Source organism: Myodes glareolus, chromosome 2 (assembly GCF_982192425.1).
Source record: "Myodes glareolus chromosome 2, mMyoGla1.1, whole genome shotgun sequence".
NCBI classification, from domain to species: domain Eukaryota; kingdom Metazoa; phylum Chordata; class Mammalia; order Rodentia; family Cricetidae; genus Myodes; species Myodes glareolus.
This window is the reverse complement of record NC_142027.1, coordinates 128,219,202-128,236,066: the sequence shown is the minus strand read 5'-3', so window position 1 is coordinate 128,236,066 and position 16,865 is coordinate 128,219,202. Positions and strand designations below refer to the sequence as shown.

Genomic DNA, 16,865 nt, shown 5'->3' with positions numbered 1-16,865 from the left:
GTAGACGTCACAGACGCGACACAACTCGGCGTAGACATCCGTTTCCGGTAGTCCCTAGTGGCAGCATGGATAGTCACCTGGCTTCGGCGGGCTCCCGTGGGGAGCTTGGCCGTCTACTACAGGCGCTGCTTACGAGCCGTGGCCAGGCCAACGCAGTGTTTGACATCCTGGCTGTACTTCAGGTGAGCCGCGCGGGCGGCGGGGGCGGCCCTGGGGCGACAAACGGGAGTCACAACTGGGCCCAGCATCACTCTGACCTCCTGCCTCAGTCCGAGGACCCTGAGGATATCCAGGAAGGAGTGCGCACATGCAGCCGACTCTTCGGTACTTTGCTGGAGCGGGAAGAACTCTTCGTGGGCTCGCTGCCACGCGAGGACACGGTCCTGGCAGGTAAGTGACCTGGAGGGGCTGGGGTACTGTCCGCCAGGCCGCCCCAGTGGGACCCGCCTAATTAAATAACACCAGGAGAAACACCCCAAATAAGGGCCCTGTCATATACTATACGGTGTAGAAGGACTCAGTCCATTGTGGCTCAGAAAGTGAGATCCGTGTACTTGCCAGGCCTACACGAACTCGTATACTTAGCAACTTTTTTCCTCAAGGTTTTAATTGTGCCACTTCCAAAGTTTGGTGTTGTCACTGCCCTAGTGTTTAGGAGATCAAATCCTGAGGCAAAAGTGAGAACTGTGTTTCAATATCTAGTCCCAGTTTGGAGAGCTCAGAAATTGTCTTTTCCAAGGCTTGGTCTGGGTACAGGTTCACAACTGAAGATGGGAGACATTGGGAAGGCGGGACTGGGTTTAGGACTTTGGTCTGGCTTGGCATACAAACATCAGTGGGAGTTAGCTCTCCTCTGTTCTCAGGATCCCAGGGAGCCACACAGAAATACAAAGTTTGGATGAGACACCGCTATCACAGCTGCTGTAATCGCCTGGAGGAGCTCCTGACCCATCCCTCTTTCCAGGTCAAGGTGAGTCTTGAAGTCCTTGGCCCAGCTTCTCTAAAACATAGGTAGGGGCTGCTTTTGTGAACATCTCTCTCCCTGTTTAAGAGAAGTTACATGTCTTCACTGCTATTTGTCTTCCACACAACTGTTTCACTGTGTGGTATGATTTATCTGACTCTGAAGTTATGGTGTCTGTAAACCTAGTTCTGGGCACCATATCTGCTTTGAATATTGTCATGTTTGGTGTGGTATCTCCAAAATTGCTTGATGACAGAGCAGTTAGGTGGCTTACGCTGCAAGCCCAGCTTGTGTACATGCCTTAGGCCAAATTCTGTTATAAGTTCTGTCCCAAGTCAACAACAGCATGTCACTGTCACCATCATCACATACATATAACACGGAGCAAGGTAAGATGTGGTCTCCTTTCTCTCCTACTTCTTGGCCCAGGCCAAAGCCTGGCTGGGAGCGACCCTGAGGCTAGGTGAACTCTGGGAGGCCATCTAGATGGGGACATCATGGTTACTCTTCCTCTGCTTCCCAGGAGCTGGCCCTCAAGACACTCATGACATTTGTGCAGCTGGAAGGAGCGAAACCCCTGGAGAAGCCCCAGTGGGAAAGTCACTACCTCTTCCCCCGCACACTCTTCAGGGTAAGGCCTTAGTGGGATCTGGAAGACTGTGGTGGCTAAGCCTAAGATGGTTTCGTGAGTTAGCTTCCTGAACAGATAGCTGGGGCATATTATGTTCCTGTCTTGCTTTGACCTGGGAACTAAGCAAGGCTTACTGCTCACAGGTCTCTGTTGTAGCACAATTAATAAAAACCCAGAGACAGATATTGGCATTTAGCCTGAAGTTCATAAAAATAAAATAGCCAGCCACTGACTCTTACCTCTACCTCAGTTTGAAATGGTGATGCTGCCTCCAGGAATCCTTACAATGAGACTGAGAGCTGTCTCCTTGCCTCCTATATTCCTCTCTAGTGCTGGAATTAAAGGTGTACACTACTACCGCCCAGTTTGTATGGCAAACTAGTGTAGCTACTGGGATTAAAGGTGTGTATCACCACTATCTAGTCTGTAAGACTGACCATTGGGAGTGTTTTACTCTCTGATCTCCAGGCAAACTTATTGAAATAGAAATGAATATTCTGTCTTGTGAATTGGAGAGGAAATGGCAGACAGCCTGGTGATGTGGAGCTTGATGGTTGGTGACATCCTTCTTGACCTTGCTCAGACCATTTTGTGGAAGAGAGTCATTCAACCTTTCTCCCCAGGCAGTGGTAGGAGGCCTGCTCACACCTGAGGATGACCATAGCCTGCTTATCTCCCAGTTCTGCGAATACTTGGAATATGATGATATCCGGTACCACACAATGCAGGCGGCCACAAGCACTGTGACCCAAGCCACTAGTCAGCAATCTGAGGTAAGAAGCTGGGTTCCATCACCATCCTATGCCCTAGTGCCTCAGGGAGGCAAGTAGATGACAGCAGCCTGGACATCTGCTCAGGCTAGGCTTTCTGCAGGTGTCACCCACCTTCTGGAACAATGCCTTCATGTTGCTGTCTGCTGTGAACCTGCCCCTCCAAGAGCATGACCTCACCAAGTTCTATGTGAAGCACACACGTGAGTTCTGGGCAGGTTAAGGCCCACTGGAGCCTGACCCTGGTAGGAGGGCTCCTGGAGAGAGCCAGGCCTCTCAGCCTGGCTAGCCACTGTCTTCCCCTTTCTGCTGTGATTTCAGAGACATCAGACAAGTGGAAGGTCATTCACTTGAAGGTGAGATGCTTTCAGAGACTGAAGACCTTCCTTGGCATGGCCTCCTCTCTGGGCAGTTATAGGCAATAGCATGTACTCCACTGTCTCAAGTGATGCCACTTTTATGTGTCACTATAACCAGTTTCAGACCTGAGTCCTGTGCCCCTCTGTTCTTTGTCCTTCCTTGTTCTGAGACTTGGCATCGCAGACTGGCCTGGGTCTTTCAGGGTCAAAGGCCCATAGTTGACTGCAGAAGGACCAGGTGGGTGGGTGTTGGCAAGGTGGGGCTGGGGTTTATCAGAATACACATATTGCCTGGTCCCGTTGCAGGAACACAGAAAAGCTTTCCAGGAGATGTGGCTTGGGTTCCTTAAACATAAGGTAGGGTCTGGTGGGTGAAGTCCCTGGTTTTATTGTGGGCAGTGGGGGCAAGGGCAGTAGCTCCATGACTGCCATGATCTCTACAGCTGCCCCTCAGCCTCTACAAGAAGGTACTAGTGGCAATGCATGACTCCATCCTGCCCCACCTGGCTCAGCCCACCCTAATGATTGACTTTCTCACAAGTGCTTGTGATGTGGGTGAGTAGGACTTCCACTTAGGTTATTCGGCAAGGAGCACTCACTCACTGTGCATGGGCCCAGCTGCCATCTCCTACCTGACAGATGTGAGCTAATCTCCCACGACCTTCCTGCATGTGACTGTAGGTAGTCAGTCACTCTATAGGCTGGTCCCCTGCATCTATGCCCACTCCTCCCTTACCTACTCAGGCCTAGGGTGAGCAAGGCCTCATGTCTTCCTGTGTTTCTGCAGGTGGTGCCATCAGCCTCCTGGCCTTGAACGGGCTTTTCATCCTAATCCATAAGCATAACCTGTGAGTGCCAAATAGGACCACACTGGTCTTCTCTCTAGTTTCCTCTCAAAGGCTTTTGTTGCTCACCTGGGAGGTTAATGCAAAAGAAGTGCAAGAGGAGGAGCCTTCGTTACCTGGGGGGCTCTGTCCCTTTAACCAGTTCACCTTCTGTATTCTCTCTGGTCCCTCCCTCAGGGAATACCCTGATTTCTATCAAAAGCTATATGGCCTCCTGGATCCATCCATCTTTCACGTCAAGTACCGAGCCCGGTTCTTTCACTTGGCTGATCTCTTCCTTTCCTCCTCGTGAGTGTTGGGGATCCAGCTCCATGGTCTGTGGGGGCTATAGTTCTGGTTAGGGAGGCAGTGGAAGGATGTTTGGGGACCTATTTTCTCATACCTGTTTCCCTCCCAGCCACCTCCCTGCCTACCTGGTGGCTGCTTTTGCCAAACGCCTGGCCCGGCTGGCCCTAACAGCACCTCCTGAGGCCCTTCTTATGGTCCTGCCCTTTATCTGCAACCTGTTACGTAGACATCCTGCCTGCCGAGTTATGGTTCATCGTCCAGAGGGCATTGGTGAGCATGAGTAGCTGGGCATCGTGGCATACCCTGGCTCATGTGGTCCAAAAGGCCAGGTGGTAAATGGAATCTTGATCCTGTTTGTAGAGCTAGATGCTGATCCATATGACCCAATAGAGAAGGACCCAGCCAGGAGCCATGCCTTGGAGAGCTGCTTGTGGGAGCTGCAGGTGAGTCATCTGCCTGTCCAGCTTCTAGAAGGCATTTGAGTCTCCACTGACACATCTCCAGCAGCCCCTAGAGATCTTGGTCACATAGGGCACCATGCCAGGGTATGCTCAGATACTCAGTTGCTGGTGACCCCACACTGGCTCGCGGCTTCAAGCTCCATTCTAAGGCCCTGCTGCTATGGCATGAGGTTTCTGACATCACTTTATCTTGCTCCTAGACTCTTCAACAGCACTACCATCCTGAGGTGTCCAGAGCTGCCGGGGTCATCAGCCAGGTGCTATCTGTCCCCGAGGTCAGCATTGCGCCACTCCTGGAACTTACTGCTTATGAGGTGAGGGCCGTGTGCAGGACTGTTGGGGTGCAGGCCATGGGGATTACTGCATCCAGCCCAATGCCACCCATTGTCTGTCCTTTGCAGATCTTTGAGCAGGACCTGAAGAAGAAGGCACCTGAGTCAGTGCCCCTGGAGTTCATCCCAGCTAAAGGCCTTCTGGGCCGACAGGATCACATCTGCACCCAGTTCTTCACTCTCACCTGACCTGTCCTCATCTCCTAAGAATTTTCTTTTTATGTCTGAGACAGGCTCTCACTGTGTAGCCCAGGCTGGCCTGTAACTTGTGGTCTCCCTGGCTCAACTTCCCTGGTACTAAAGTACAAGGGTCTACCACCATGCCTGTGTTCAAATAAATGTTTTTTTGTTTTGTTTTGTTTTTTGTTTGTTTTTTTAAGGGAGTATATCTGCCAGTTGGGTCTTGGAGAGAGTTGGGATCTTTGGACCAAGTTCCATCCCTGCTAGGTGGGCAGGGGATGCCAGAGTCCTCTGCCTTTCTTGTAGCCTTTAGGACAGGACAGAGGGCCTGGATACTTCCACAGGGATCCTGGGGAGGTGGCACAGGAGCACTGGGCCCATTTTGTAATAGGGCAGCCCTGCTATATCCAGCTGTGCTTAGTTTAGACTCAAGTGAGGCAGGGTACCCAAGTGGTGTCCTGGGGACACAGATCTGCTCCAATCTTCTGGGCTGCTGTAAGTCTATTTTCTTTTAGTTTCTGTAGGGAGCCACCTGGAGGCACAGGTGGTCCTGCAGTTTGGAGGTATACAAGTCCATACCTGGCTTAGCCACGTGGGGCTGAGTACCCTTGCTTGCACATGCTCAGTCCAGCAGAATGGCATTAACCAATCAGGACAGCATTCAAGCCTCTCCACCATTTAAAAGCAGCTGCCTCTGGGCTCTACTTTCTCTCTCTAAGCTTTCTCTTGTCCCTGCACTCTCTCTTCCCTTCCCCCAATTTTCCTCAATCGAGTGCTCCAAATAAAGACGTGACCAGGGAAGGAATTCTCGTTTTTAGTGGCGTTCATTCCTGCTGGTCAGGAAGTGCGTCGCAAGTTTCATCTGAAGGTTGTTCAAAGAGATGGCTTGGCTCTGTAGTGATTCAAGCAGATGAGTATACTCCCCTTTTCTACTCCCAGTTTGGCTGTTTGGAGTCTGGAGTCTGTGTGAACCCATTTGCAAGGGATTGACCAATAGACCCTACTGTTCATGACTTGCAAGGCTTTGAAAAAAAATGATGGTGGGTGGATTTGTCTGCCACATGCAGATTTGGGAACACACAGGACCGGCTTCCATATGTCATTGCCTTAGCCACATTTTTGCTCTCCTCTGGTTCCTGCCTGAGGGTATTTCTGCTGGCCACATCATTTCTCTAAATTACTCCATTATTCAAGCTCTGTTTGGAATGTGGACTTGGTGGTACTCTACAGGTGGAACTGAGCTATGAGGGTAAGATGGTTGGGATCAACAAGAGGACCCTGGAAGCTCTGTGGGATGCCCAGAACTTCCTGAGGCCAAGCTTCTGTGGATCACATAGAGTGGAAGGTATGGGAGTGAGCAAGCTGCCTAGGAGGGGGCCGCTACCTCATGTTAGTGACTACAGTTGTGAGTCATCCCTCTTAGTTCTCGGCACTTAGTTCTCTATGGGCACTGTGTATAACATCTAGTTGGGTCAGGCTCTTTAGGGCCACCTCACATGTTGCTTGCTTGCAGGGAAAGGCCTGTGGTGGTGTCTACACAAGTGAGGACATGTACACTCACTGACTGGCAGTCCCTTACCAGGCAGATCAACTCACATGCATTCTGTCATTGCATCCATGCACAGGGGCCACAACTGGGAGAAAGCCTCACAGGAATGGATAGCGGGCTGAATGTTGGAGGGTTTTACCAGAATGCCAGCATTTGGCATTTTCCACCCCATTCTATGCTGGCTCCTGTGGCTCTTGCCTTGGTAAAGGTATCAGTTTCTTGCTTCCCTGTGTGTGTGTGTGTGGTGGTGGGTGGTCTCAGAAGGTAGGGGTTGTATATGAACTATCAGGGACTCCAGCTCTTAATTTTTTTCTTCACAGTGTTGCCCTTACAGTGGTTGCCCAATCACCTGATGGCTTTTCCTTTACCACTGGGTCATCATAAAGTCAGGCCTTTGAGTAGTGCCCAACTGTATAGGTTGTTACTGACCAAAGTTCCCATGTTGTTATCTGTATGGTTCTTTTGCCAGTCACATGGTGCTTATTTTCATTCGCATTGCTACCTGCTCATTCTGGTTTGGCACCCATACAGATATGACTTGTACACCACCCATCAGTATGAATTGGGGATGTCCCTTCTAGTATTCAGACAGGTTTGGCTGGAGAGTCAATTGCAAGAAGTAGGAGGGGAGGTTCTGGCTTTAAATGGCACTGGCCCAGTACCACTTACATAGCATTGGTGATAAGGGTTTGTCTTAGGGATTCTATTGCTGTGTTGACTCTCATGACCAAAGCATCTTAGGAAAGGGTTTGTTTGGCTTATATCATTGTTTATCAAAGGAAGTAAGGACAGGAACTCAAATGGCAGGAACTTATGGTAGAGGCTATGGAGGTAGCCTTGTTTGTTCTGGAACTCGCTCTGTAGACCAGGCTGGCCCTGAATGCACAAAGATCCACCTACCTCTGCCTCTCAAGTGTGGGGTTAAAAGGTGTGTGCCACCACCATCCACAGATGAGCCTGCTTATAGAACCCAGAACCACCAGCCCAGAGGTGGTGGCCCCACCCACAATGGGCTAAGCCTTTCTCTATCAGTAATAAAGAAAATGCCCTACAGGCTTGCCTACAGCTGGATCTTATGGATCCATTTTTTTTATTTGAGGGCTCCCTTTTTGATGCCTCTAGCTTGTGTCAAGTTCACATAAAATCAGCTAGTACAGCTGACTTCTTGTCAACTCGACACACAAATGCATCACTGTTCATCCATAAGATTACACATTAATAAAGATATCACAATATAAGATATTTTACAAACTTAGAAATTCCCACAGCCTTAGAAATTTAAACTCATTAAAAGTTGTCTCTTTAGTGCTCCCATGTAGGTCTCTGTCTCTATCTCCATCCATCGCCAGATGAAGGTTCTATGGTGATATGCAAGATATTCACCAGTGTGGCTATGGGACAAGGTCAGTTCAGGCACCCTCTCCTCTGCTGTCCAAGGAACAATCTGGGGACCTCTCCTTGGACCTGGGAACCCCTCTAGAATCAAGTCTCTTGCAAACCCTAAAATGACTCTCTTAATTAAGATATTTACTTCCCTGCTCCCATATCCACCCTTCCTCCATCCCATTGGAGAGAGGCAGAGACAGGCAGATCTTTGTGAGGTTGATGCCAGCCTGGTCTACAGATGAAGTTCCAGGACAGCCAGAGGTGCACAGAGAAACCTGTCTCAAAAAACAAAACAATAACAACAGCAACAACAAAATCCAAATTCTCTGTAAAACTTCAAAATGTCTTTTTAAGAAAGCTTTAAAATCTCTTAACTACGGGCTTCTGCAAAAGCACTTTTTTACTTCAAGAGGGAAGAACCAGGGCACAGTCACAATCTAAGCAAAGCAAAACTTAACACAACAATTTAAATAATTCAGGGCCCAATATTTAGGATTCACTTACTGTAGTGCCCACGTTTTGGAACCCCAAAATAAATCTATGGCACCAGTTTCCAATGTAAATGCAAAAGGGTCTTTATATAGCAAGCTTAAGCCTGGACTACAAACCTCCAGCACACCAACACAATGGGTAAGAAGACAGTAGGGTCAGCCACCAGCTCAGGAAGAGACAAGCTTTTTAAAGGGGGACGTGCTTTAGGAGCTCAGCCCAGTGTTCTGCTGCAGGTCTCTGCCCCTGTCTTCATCAGTTGCTGGATGAAGGCTCTATGGTGACATTTAAGATAGTCATCAATCTGACTACTGGGCAAGGCCAGTTCAGGCACCTTCTCCACTATTGCTTAGGGTATTAGCTGGAGTCATCCTTGTGGATTGCTGGGCATTTCTCTAATGCCAGGTTTCTTGCTAGCCCCATAATGGCTCCCTCAATCAAAATATCCAGTTGAAGAGAAGGAGTAGTGAGAATATGAGCAAAGAGGTCAAGAACATGATGGGTACACCCACTGAAAATAGCTTACCAGAGCTAATGGGACCTCACAAACTACAGCCAGACAGGGAAGGAACCAGCATAGAACCAAGCTAGACCCTCTGAATGTGGGTGGCTGTTGTATGATTGGGGTAGACTGTGGGGACACTGGCAGTGGCAGCAGGATTTGTCCCTGCTGCTTGTACAGGCTTTATCGAATCCATTCTCTTTGGATGGATGCCTTGCTCGACTTGGATATAGTGGGGAGGATCTTGGTCCTTGGTGTGGGAGAATTGTCTGTATTCTGTCAATCATATTTTAATAAAACACTGATTGGCCAGGCAGGCAGTATAGGCGGGAAAGCCAGACAGGAAGTAGGGGTGGAGCAAAGAGACTGGGAGTTTTCTGGGACACAGAAGCTCTCTCTCAGCCACTCCTGTGCAGACCACCGAAGAGGCAACATGTAAGCTGTCACACTGAGAAAGGTACTGAGCCCATGTGGCTAACATAGATCAGAATAATGGGTTAAGATAAGTTATAAGAACTAATAAGTAGCCTGACCTAATGGGCCAATCAGTTTATAATCTTATGGAGTCCCGTATGTGATTTTCTTTGGGGTTTGCCGGCTGGGGGGTACCGGGCAGGACGGAAACCCCAACAAGCCAGCCCTCATGTTACAGATGGCGCCCAAACGTGGATAACTGAATCCACCGAAAGTTTGAGAAAGCTTGGGAAAGAATAGACTAAAGCATGTTTTGTTGGTAGCAACAATTTCTCAGGTCTGCTCTGCTTGCTAGTAGCAAGCAAATGCTCTCATCTAAGAGAGGCTTCCTGACTCAGCTTTAGCTGCAAAACCCTGCAGTTCATTGAGAGGTCCTGCCACAAAACACTTAAACGCTGTTGGTGAAGGGCTGAACACATGCTTTTTGGTTTTCAGCCGTAGCAGGAAGAAAGCTGTGCTGTTTTAAAATGCTGGCTTTCTGGGCTGTCCTGCCAAGGCAGACTCTGACTCTTTCAGGCAGGCAGCCTGAAGCACTTGAGTGTGGTCTGTGAGCAGAACGTTGCAGCTTGCTTGCTAGCAAGGACCTTGAAACGCCATAGAGTTGTGGCAGTGAACACAGCTCTGGCTGGTACCTCTACCATGAGTCTGGAAAGCTAAGAAATGGCCTAGATCCAGCCGTCAAAGCCACGGGTTTTAGGCTCATGTGGTCAGAAAAAAGGAGAGATATACAGTAAAGAGAGATTCAAAGACGAACAAAACCTCTAAATGGTTTATAGTGTGTTACAAATATATGCAGGCTAAAAGTTAAAGTTCTTAATGTAAAAAAAAAAAGAGAGAGTAGTTGGGTGTGGTGGTACACACCTTTAATCCCAATGCCGGGGAGGCAGAGGCATATTGACCTCTGTGACTTCAAGGGGTAGAGGTAGATTGACCTCTGTGACCTCAAGGGGTGGTAGTACACGCCTTTAATCCCAATGCCTGGGAGGCAGAGACAGATCTCTGTGAGTTCAAGGTGTGGTAGCATACACCTTTAATCCCAGCACTGGGGAGGCAGAGACAGGAGGATCTCTGTGAGTTCAAAGACAGCCTGGTCTACAGTGTTATTCCAGGACAAAGATATACAAAGATCCTGTCTCAAAAAGTAAAAGTAAAAATAAAAGAAATAGAGGTTAAAATAAAGCCACATAAAGATGGAAAATGCACAGAGAATCTTCATACTGTATGCTATTATGCTCTCTTTAAATCGTTTGATTGCTGAGGAAGGAGCAACAACTGCTAAAAGACTTGTGTTTATAAATGCTACAGAATTAATCCAAGATAGACATTTTGAAAATACCTTGGCTTCAAAACTGAAGTCAAAAGGTTTGTTACTTTGGAGAAGAGATTTTGCTTGTGTTTCCACAGAAAATGAGAGCCTCTGGATTTATTCAGAGTTAAGAAAATTCATCTTTGGCCAAGGGAGACCACCTGAGCAATCTCTGGTAGGAACAGATGGCCCAGATGTCTGAGTTCTACATACAGAACGGATTCAAGGCGCTGCCTGAGATGATCAGGTCTCACAGGATACTCCAGTCAGGACTTGATTATAACTCTAAATTTTCTTTAGGTCCCCATAAGATCATCAGCGCCCCCAACCAGCAGGAAGTAGCCTGAAATACTACGCCCACATTCCCAACAAATGGACTATGGGTATTTTCTTTTGTTTAAAAAAAAAAGAGGGAAATGGTGTGGGAGAATTGTCTGTATTCTGTCAATCATATTTTAATAAAACACTGATTGGCCAGGCAGGCAGTATAGGCGGGAAAGCCAGACAGGAAGTAGGGGTGGAGCAAAGAGACTGGGAGTTTTCTGGGACACAGAAGCTCTCTCTCAGCCACTCCTGTGCAGACCACCGAAGAGGCAACATGTAAGCTGTCACACTGAGAAAGGTACTGAGCCCGTGTGGCTAACATAGATAAGGATAATGGGGTAATATATGTTATAAGAGTTAACAAGAAGCCTGACCTAATGGGCCAATCAGTTTATAACCTTATGGAGTCCTGTGTGTGATTTTCTTTGTTGCTTGCCGGCTGTTGGGGTACTGGGCTGGACAGAAACCCCAACAAGCCGGCCCTCATTCTACAGGTCCTTCTTTCCTTGGAGCAATGTGCCTTGCCCTCTCTGGAGAGTGAATGGGGGGGTGGAGTGAGGGGAGGGTAGAAGAATGGAAGGAGTGGAGAGTGTGGAAAGCACTTTCTTCAAATACTTCAAAGCTTCTTAGAAGCTTTCATGAGAAACGCACATGCATATCTCTCAAAAGAGAACCAAAATACACTTTCAAAAGGAAGTGATTATCTTTCAAACTACATTTAGAAAGAAATGCAACACTCCTTTCATTTCTAACACTGCTTTGAAATGTTTGAAGAAAGTGGTTCTCGTTTGAGAGAAACACATGTGCATTTCTCATGAAAGCTTCAAAGAAGTGAAATACACTTTCAAAAGAATGTGATAATCTTCCAAACTACAGCATTTAGAAATGAATGCAACACTCCTCTCAATTCTAACAATGCTTTGAAGTGTTTGAAGAACGTGATTCTCTTTTGAGAGAAAAGCGTGTGCGGTTCTCATGATAGATTCAAAGAAGCTAAATACAATTTCAAAAGAAAGTGATTATCTTCCAAACCACAGCATTTAGAAAGAAACGCAACACTCCTTTCACTTCTAACAATGCTTTGAAGTGTTTGAAGAAAGTGCTTCATTTTTGAGATTCTACGAATCAAAACACACTTTCCAAAGAAAGCGATTATATTTGAAACTACAGTGTGTGTACAAAGTAATGCAACATTCCTTTCACTTCCAACAATGCTTTGAAGTGTTTGAAGAAAGTGCTTCTCTTTTGAGAGAAACACATGTGCGTTTCTCATGAAAGCTTCTAAGAAGCTAAATACACTTTCAAAAGAAAGTGATTATCTTTCAAACTACAGCATTTAGAAACAACTGCAACACTCCTTTCACTTCTCATAATGCTTTTCAGTGTTTGAAGAGAGTGCTTCTCTTTTGAGATAAATGTGTGTGCGTTTCCCATGAAAGCTTCAAGAAGCTAACACACTTTCAAAAGAACGTGATTATCCTCAAAACTACAGAATTTAGAAGGAAATGCAAAACACCATTCACTTCTAACAATGTTTTAAAGTGTTTGAAGAAAGTGCTTCTCTTTTGAGAGAAACACATAAGCATTTCTCATGAAAGCTTCTCAAGAGCAAAATTCACTTTCAAATGAAAGTAATTATCTTTCAAACTACATTTAGAAAGAAATGCAATACTCCTTTCACTTCTAAAACTGCTTTGAGGTTTTGGGATGGGGTGGCGAGTGCAACCGGGCAGGAGGGAGTTCCTTTGTTTTAATAGCCTGCCTGCAGCAAGGTAGGCCTTTAGTTAGGGAGATTTCTGGACAGAAAGGGGCACTGATCCTGTAGCTGAAGATCCAGTGGAGGGGTAAGTGTGCTCCTGACCCACGGCAAGGGAACACAGACTTTCCCGGACCCTTATCTCCCTTGTCATTTGGCAGGGGCTGCTTCACCCTACTAAGCCCTCTCTTCTCCTATCCCATCCCAGCTTTCACCAAGGAACCCCTTCCCTTCCTCCCTCCCTTCCTTGGGGCCATAAAAACCCCCAGCTCAACCTGTTTGGAATGGGGTGGTGAGTGCAACCGGGCAGGAGGGAGTTCCTTTGTTTTAATAGTCTGCCTGCAGGAAGGTAGGCCTTTAGCCAGGGAGGTTTCTGGCCAGAAAGGGGCACTGATCCTGTAGCAGAGGATCCATCAGAGGGCAAGGTCCCTGGTCAACAAGGGAACCTGCCCCTGTACAGAAGATCATTTGGAGAGCATTTGAAGGAAGAGATGGGCAAGCACCAAGGCAAGAATTCCTCCAACAATCTGAAAAATAACATGAAAACACCAAATCCCAGCGATCTTACTACAGAAGGACTTGAACACCTTATTCCAGAAGAAGTGGAAAACATTGTCATTATGAAAGCAATGGAGTCCCTTAAACAGGATATGAATAACTCCCTTAAAGAAATGGAAGAGAAATATGACAAAAAGTTTGAAGAAATGAGTAAATCTGTAAATGACACCCTGGGAAACCAAGAAAAAACAATCAAACAGGTAATGGAAACAGTTCAAGAATTGAAAACTGAAATGGAGACAATGAAGAAAACACAAACCAAGGGCCGGCTGGATATGGAAAATCTAGGTAAACAAACAGAGACTACAAAACAAGCATAACCAATAGAATACAAGAGATAGAAGAACGAATCTCAGATTATGAAGACACCATAGAGAAAATAAACGCTCTGATCAAAGAAAACAGCAAATCCAACAAATTCTCATCACAAAACATTCAGGAAATCTGGGACACAATAAAAAGACCAAATCTAAGAATAATAGGGGTAGAAGAAGGAGAAGAATTGCAGATCAAAGGCCCAGAAAATATATTCAACAAAATTATAGAAGAAAACTTTTCCAACCTAAAGAACAATATTCCTATGAAGGTTCAAGAAGCATACAGAACACTGAATAGGCAGGATAAAAAAAATCCCCTCGCCATATAATAATCAAAACACAAAACATTCAGATTAAAGAAAGAATATTAAGAGTTGCAAAGGAAAAAGGTAAAGTAACTTATAAAGGTAAACCTATAAGACTTACACCAGACTTCTCTATGGAAACCATGAAAGCCAGAAGGTCTTGGATAGAGGTACTACAGAAACTAAGAGACCATGGATGCAAGCCCAGACTACTATACCCAGCCAAGTTTTTGTTCACTATCAATGGAGAAAACAAAATATTTCAGGATAAAAACAAATTTAAACAATATGTAGCTACAAATCCAGCCTTACAGAAAGTAATAGATGGAAAATCACAACCCAAGGAATCCAACATTGCTAACACTGCCTACAATAACTCAGACATCTAGCGACCCTTCACAAGCACAACTGAAAGAAGGGAAACACACAATCTCTACTATCCCTCCAAAAAAATAACTGGAGTTAACAACCACTGGTCATTAATATCACTTAATATCAATGAACTCAATTACCTATAAAAAAGCACAGACTAAGAGATTGGATAAGAAAACAGGATCCAACATTCTGCTATTTACAAGAAGAAACACACCTCAACCACAAAGAGTAAAGGGTTGGGGAAAGGTTTTCCAAGCAAACAGACCTACGAAACAAGCGGGTGTGGCCATTCTAATTTCTAACAAAATTGACTTCAAACTAAAATCAATCAGAAGAGATGGAGATGGACATTTGATACTCATAACAGAAACAATTCATCAGGAAGAAGTCTCAATCCTGAATATCTATGCCCCTAATATAAAGTCACCCACTTATATAAAAGAAACACTTCTAGAACTCAAGGCAGTCATCAAACCACACACACTAATAGTAGGAGAATTCAACACACCTCTTTCACCAATGGACAGGTCAATCAGACAGAAACCTAACAGAGAAATAAGAGAATTATTGGAGTTATTGAATCAAAAGGACTTAACAGACATCTATAGAACATTCCACCCAAATAGGAAAGAATTTACCTTCTTCTCTGGAGCTCATAGAACCTTCTCAAAAATTGACCACATACTCGATAACAAAGCAAACTTCCACAGATACAAAAAAATATTAGTAATATTTTTTACTACACAGTAAATTAGTAATATTTTTTAAGACACAGTAATATCTGTGTCTTGTCAGATCACCATGGATTAAAGTTAGAATTCAACAACAATGCTACCCCCAGGAAGCCAACAAACTCATGGAAGCTGAACAGTCAACTACTGAATCCAACTTCCTGGGTCAAGGAAGAAACAAATAAAGAAATTAAAGTCTTCCTTGAATTTAATGAAAATAGAGACACAACATACTCAAACCTATGGGACACTATGAAAGCAGTGCTAAGAGGAAAGTTCATAGCACTAAGTGCCCAATTAAAGAAAAAGAAGAAAGCACACATTGGAGACTTAACAGCACACCTGAAAGCTCTAGAAAAAAAAGAAGGAGATTCACACAGGAGGAGTAGAAGACTGGAAATAATCAAACTGAGGGCTGAAATCAACACAATAGAAACACAGAAAACAATCCAAAGAATCATTGAAACAAAAAGCTGGTTCTTGGAGAAAATCAACAAGATTGACAAAACCCTATCCAAACTAATCAAACGCCAGAGAGAGAACACACAAATTAACAAGAACAGAAATAAAAAGGGGGACATAATCACAGACACAGAGGAAATTCAGAGAATCATTAGATCTTACTACAAAAGCCTGTAAGCCACAAAATTGGAAAATGTAAAAGAAATGGACATTCTTTAAGATAAGAACCATATACCAAAGTTGTACCAAGACCAGGTGAAAAATCTAAATAGATCTGTTAGTCACGAAGAATTAGAAGCTGTTATCAAAAATCTTCCTACAAAAAAAAAGCCCAGGATCAGATGGTTTCAATGCAGAATTCTACCAGAACTTCCAGAAAGATCTAATACCTATACTCCTTAATGTATTTTACAATATAGAAACAGAAGAGTCATTGCCAAATTCTTTTTAAAACTACAGTCACCCTGATTCCAAAACCACACAAAGACACAACCAAGAAATAAAATTACAGGCCAATCTCACTCATGAACATCGACGCAAAAATTCTCAATAAAATACTGTCAAACCGAATTCAAGAACACATTAGAAAAATCATCCATTATGATCAAGTGGGCTTCATCCCAGAGATGCAGGGCTGGTTCAACATATGCAAATCTATCAATGTAATACATCATATAAATAAACTGAAAGAAAAAAAACCCATATGATCATTTCATTGGATGCTGAAAAAGCTTTTGACAAAATTTAGCACCCATTTATGATAAAGGTGTCGGAGAGATTGGCGATACAAGGATCATACCTAAATATAGTAAAAGCTATTTACAGCAAGCCAACAGCTAACATCAAATTAAATGGAGAGAAACTCAAAGCCCTTCCACTAAAATCAGGAAGAAGACAAGGCTGTCCACTCTCTCCATACCTCTTCAATATAGTGCTTGAAGTTCTAGCAATAGCAATAAGACAACATAAGGGGATAAAGGGGATTCGAGTTGGAAAGGAAGAATTTAAACTTTCGTTATTTGCAGATGATATGATAGTGTACATAAGCTACCCCAAAAACTCTACCAAAGAACTCCTACAGCTGATAAACACCTTTAGTACTGTGGCAGGATACAAGATCAACTCCAAAAAAATCAGTTGCCCTCCTATACACAAAGGATAAGGAAGCAGAGAGGGAAATCAGAGAAACATCACCTTTCATGATAGCCACAAATAGCATAAAATATCTTGGGGGTAACTCTAACCAAGGAAGTGAAAGACCGATTTGATAAGAACTTTAAGTCTTTGAAGAAAGAAATTGAAGAGGATACCAGAAAATGGAAAGATCTCCCTTGCTCTTGAATTAGAAGGATCAACATAGTAAAAATGGCAATTCTACCAAAGCAATCTATAGATTAAATGCAATCCCCATTAAAATCCCATCAAACTTCTTCACAGACCTTGAGAGACTGCTTCTTTTTTTTATAGAAATGCATTTGCATTTCTCATGTAAGCTGCTAAG

At 44.8% G+C, this 16,865-nt stretch overlaps 1 protein-coding gene across 2 annotated transcripts; it reads left to right on the top strand.

The window, feature by feature from the left end:
• Positions 1–21: 21 nt before the first annotated feature.
• Noc4l (nucleolar complex associated 4 homolog) lies at positions 22–5,007 on the top strand. 2 transcript variants are annotated; one of them, XM_048451038.3, is made up of 15 exons: positions 22–182; positions 270–390; positions 864–970; positions 1,488–1,595; positions 2,276–2,368; positions 2,469–2,568; positions 2,687–2,721; positions 3,031–3,081; positions 3,168–3,279; positions 3,512–3,572; positions 3,747–3,857; positions 3,967–4,127; positions 4,218–4,300; positions 4,519–4,632; positions 4,720–5,007. In XM_048451038.3, the coding sequence occupies exons 1-15, from the start codon at positions 66–68 to the stop codon at positions 4,837–4,839; spliced, it is 1,494 nt and encodes a 497-aa protein (XP_048306995.1). In that variant the 5' UTR covers positions 22–65; the 3' UTR covers positions 4,840–5,007. The 2 variants fall into 2 exon arrangements, with proteins under 2 accessions (XP_048306995.1, XP_048306986.1); XM_048451029.3 differs by having other exon boundaries at positions 23–182; positions 2,219–2,368.
• Positions 5,008–16,865: the final 11,858 nt, after the last annotated feature.